This window comes from Lepisma saccharinum, chromosome 2, assembly GCF_977018435.1.
Source record: "Lepisma saccharinum chromosome 2, izLepSacc3.1, whole genome shotgun sequence".
Classification (NCBI taxonomy): Eukaryota; Metazoa; Arthropoda; class Insecta; order Zygentoma; family Lepismatidae; genus Lepisma; species Lepisma saccharinum.
The window spans coordinates 76,461,007-76,465,397 of record NC_139230.1 but is presented as its reverse complement, the minus strand read 5'-3'; the positions used below and the strand labels follow the sequence as shown (position 1 = coordinate 76,465,397).

Here is a 4,391-nt window from a genome sequence, read left to right as displayed (position 1 = left end):
ATAAAATGTTCTCTACAAATCAAAGAAAGATAACACTGACTCTGATTCAACATCTGATTCAACGGTAGTTCTGGATGATGATGATGTGCATGAAGTTTGGGGAAGCAAATTTGTAAGGGAAACTGCTTGAAATGAACCCCTGCGTTCAGCAGCATCATCGTAAGACTTGAGCAACTGCATGACCTTTATCTGAAATTCTAATTTATCTGAAGGATGTAGTGTTTTCACAGTTGGTAGCAATGATAATAGAAACATTTTGTCAGGATCATTTTCATGTGGGTCGGGCCAGTTTTTTCCAAGAACGTCCAACAATTCCCTTTCAAATGAATCTCCAGATCTCCTCTTTCGTTTGGCAGGTACAGCTTTAAAGTGTTCCGTCGAAGAGGTGGCTTTGCTGGTATTGGTCTGCGAGAGTTCTTCCTCTGTTCTGTGGTCAATTTGGTCATCAGTTTGATCCATGTTTCCGGACGTCCTGCAGAACAATATTGAAAAGAAAAACATTCATGTTACAAAAGCATAATACAGAAGAACAGATCAAGAGACAGGCGGGGCATAAGTGTCCAGTCATCAATTTCATCATATCATCACTCATTCCCATCATCGATAATGCAGTGTAATGCAAGGAGTGAAAATATAAACCCAGTCCATCAGGTTCGTTCCCAAACAACATTAAATAAAGGAACGTAACGTGGACCGAGTATTATTCCATGTCGTGAACACGAGACATTACTTCCGACAATCTTCATCTCGTATTTTTCTTTAGCATCACTGCTCAATTTACAGAGATGTATACTCGTGACTGGCATACAAGCCGAAAAATTGCAATGTTGGTTGGGTTGTCTAGTCACACGGCGCATGATGGTCAGACATGGAGGGCTTGCTTCAGTGCTTCTTCAATAGGATCGTTACAACCCAGCAGTGTCCGTGACTGTACATACATACAACTTTGTTAGGTCCAGAACCTCCACCCCATCCCCCCGCTCTCCAACAAGTTTCAGATCAGCTGCGTCTCTGATTTTCACATATGAAATATAGCAACCCTAATCATACCAAAAGTTAACTGCCCCCCTTACGTGAACTATATATACGCCCATGCTTCAAGGAAACAAACGCAAACTGCTGATTTGAAATTTATATATTAATGTACTGGAATGTGAAACAAAATCTATGCCCAACAACAGTTTAGTGTAGTAATTAAATAAGGTAGTACTTACTGCCTAGATTGCAAAGTCGGAAGAAGAAAACACATTTGTTTGTGGTAAACGTAAGGTTTCCTTGTAGTCGCACCACTGCCACTACGTCCATCATGTGATTTCACAGATCTTGTAAATGCATCTTTCAAGCTTTTCCAACGTTTTTGAACCTCCTTACCTAAATTAATCATAACATTCATGAGGAAAATTCGAACTCTGTTCACACAATTGTTACAAGCAAAATGCTATGTCACAAATGTAACTTTAAAGGTACAAACATTTCAAAACTAGTGGCGTCTCCTGTGTACGTAACTAAATAAACAATTAAACCTGTAAATGATCAGTCATGTCTTTGAAAACGCTTCTCAAATCACTAGTTTCTACAGTTGGCATGTGGCGAAAGTACAATAACAAAGCTATTTGGATTTTAGTTTATACATGTATTTTATATTGCGTTAACCTAATAAAATCGCCACTAGCTTTGAGATGGTTATAGTTACAATATACCACATGACAGTGTCTGAAAACAATTTATGCATAATTGTAACTGAAAGCAACTCTGTAAACACAACGAACATACTCATCTCAGTTTAAATCACAGGACATCAACTAGATGGTACTTACACATTTGTTTTTACAATTAAATTATTCTATATTTAAGATCACTTCCTGCTTTTTTTCAGATACCTGGGTTCTGGATGCTCTTTCCGGACATTGCATTTCGATTTTCTAATTGGTCGTGCCACAATTGCTGACATTGTCAGAGAAACCTGTGTGGCCATATGGCATGGTCTTCATGCTGAATACATGAAACAACCGTCTGTGGAGGACTGGCTTCAGATTAGCCACAAGTTCGAAAGCAGAGCTAATTTTCCGCATTGTGTTGGCGCTATTGACGGTAAACACATCAGGGTTATTAAACCCTGGAACAGTGGGAGCGAGTTCTTCAATTACAAGAAGTTTTCTCCATAGTACTAATGGCAGTAGCTGATTCTGAGTATTGCTTCACGTACATAAATGTTGGAGCTTATGGAAAAGAAAGTGATTCAAATGTATTAAAGGCTACAGATTTGGGGGAACAAATCTATTCTAACACATTATTTTTACCAGAGCCCAAGACATTTTCAAGTGAACATGCAGGTGATCCAATTCCATATGTGTTTGTAGCTGATGAGGCCTTCGCACTCTGCTCAAGTTTGCTGAGGCCATATCCTAACAAAAACCTAACACCTGAAAAGAAGATATTCAATTATCGACTTACCAGAGCAAGAAGATTTGTTGAATGTGCATTTGGCATATTAGCAAATAAATGGCGGCTGTTCCATCGCCCCATTGATGTTAGTCCGGAGTTTGCCGATTGTATTATCAAAGCATGCTGTGTACTACACAATTTTGTTAGGAAGAGAGATGGGTACAACTTTGAGGATACACTTTCATGTCCACTAGAGAGTATACCTGCTCAGGGAACAAGAGGAAATAAAAGTGGTGTTCGGATGAGAGATGCTTTCACTACCTATTTTTGTTCTGATCAAGGATCACTTCCCTGGCAAAACGATTGCTTGTAAAGCTGTTCTCAAAATGTTCAAAACTTTTTCTATACTATGCTCCCCCACCCCTGCATGGAACACACCATTGGCATTGGCTGTAATTATTTACTTTCGTTTAACCCACTTATGAGCATAGTAATACATTATACTATGTTTTCATTTACTATCAATATCATTTCATTTCGTCTTGTTCATTGCAATGTTTGTAGTAAACAAAAATCCTAACCTACTAATTGAAGTAATAGTGTAAAAAATAATAACTATGTACTTTGTATTTTCAATACATTTTGATTCGTTTCAAGTACTTACCTATGTCGTTTCTTTCTTCAGAGGTCATATCTCCCCACTTCTCACCAACCACATCCATTGTCACTTTCATCCACGCATCCATCTTCATGTTTCTGTTCTTGTAGTCCTCACAATTCGTGTCAAACAAACAGGGATACTTTTGGACTTCAATTATTACATGTTCACTGTCAATATAATCCATAGTTGTACAGTTCGACAGTTAAATTACCGCAGTAAATGTGGCAGCTACAAATATCGCTACGCGTGGCCACGCTCACGCGGCAAATACTGTGGAAAAAATGGGTCCCGGCGCATTCCTTCGCGACACGACCTTGAAGACGCGCCAAACTGGCTACAATTACTGCTGCTTCTGGCCACTCCCATTTACGACCTAAGGGTGCATTTCTTCAGCTACATTTACGGCAGAATTCTGGCAGTAAATATCGCTCGTCTGGCCGTAGCCTTAGGTCCAAATATTTTCCTAAGGATCTTGTTTTCAAATACTCTCAATTTATGTTCCTCTGTCAATGTAAGGGACCATGTTTCACACCCATACAATACTACAGGCAAAATTACTGTTTTGTATATTTTAACTTTTAGTTTCTTAGATAGTAAACGAGAAGACAAAAGTTTTTGAAGAGAGAAGTAACATGCATTTCCTGAATTAAGCCTTCTTTTTTTATCGTTAATATAATTTTCTCATGTTAATATTACTCCGAAGTATTTGGATTTGGAAACTGGAGTAGTGGGGTTGACTGTACTATAAACCCACGAAAGTATGAACCCCCCCTCAAGCAGATTTGCTATACTTAAAACTAGCTCAACATGCCCAAATGAGCTTTTTGCTCAAGTGTGGAACCCTCCTCTAATCCCAGATTTTTGTAAAAATGCCCTCGGGAATTTTTCAGAAAGTATGAAGCCCCTCAGATTGATTTGTCTATACTTACAAAAGGCACTTCTGAGAGATTGTTGTCCATAAATTTGTTAAAAATATGCCCCTCTTGTGGCCACACTTAAAACTAAGCCACACACACATACACACACACACATACACACATATACACACACACACACACATATACACATATACACACACACACATATTTATTTCTGGTTTAAGAAAACAGTAAACAAAATTTGCCTGTTTTAGAGATTTGATAAGCAACAACAACAGAGCCATCTATGTGCAAATGCCTGAACTTGGTGAACACTTGGGAACAAGTCCATTTTTTTTCATTATGTCAATATTTTTAACTCTTTTTGCCAGTAATAGGGAATGGTAATAAGCAATAAACAAAGTACTTTGGAGCCGAATATGCCTTTCTTAGACGTCGTATATTACTAAAATATCTTTAATTCACAT

General features: G+C 38.2%; 1 protein-coding gene across 1 annotated transcript; it reads right to left on the bottom strand.

Moving 5' to 3' along the window:
* Positions 1–12: 12 nt before the first annotated feature.
* LOC145982582 (uncharacterized) lies at positions 13–3,230 on the bottom strand. The gene is made up of 3 exons (XM_083116007.1): positions 3,050–3,230; positions 2,288–2,423; positions 13–472 (listed from the first exon to the last, which is right to left on the bottom strand). The coding sequence occupies exons 1-3, from the start codon at positions 3,228–3,230 to the stop codon at positions 13–15; spliced, it is 777 nt and encodes a 258-aa protein (XP_082972133.1).
* Positions 3,231–4,391: the final 1,161 nt, after the last annotated feature.

Coding starts and splice junctions, on each gene's coding strand:
- LOC145982582 (XM_083116007.1), bottom strand. CDS start 3,230: ATGGATTATATTGACAGTGAACATGTAATAATTGAAGTCCAAAAGTAT. Junction 2,424..3,049: donor TGAAGAAAGAAACGACATAG/GTAAGTACTTGA, acceptor TCTTCTTTTCAG/GTGTTAGGTTTTTGTTAGGA. Junction 473..2,287: donor GGCTCTGGTAAAAATAATGT/GTTAGAATAGAT, acceptor ATTGTTCTGCAG/GACGTCCGGAAACATGGATC.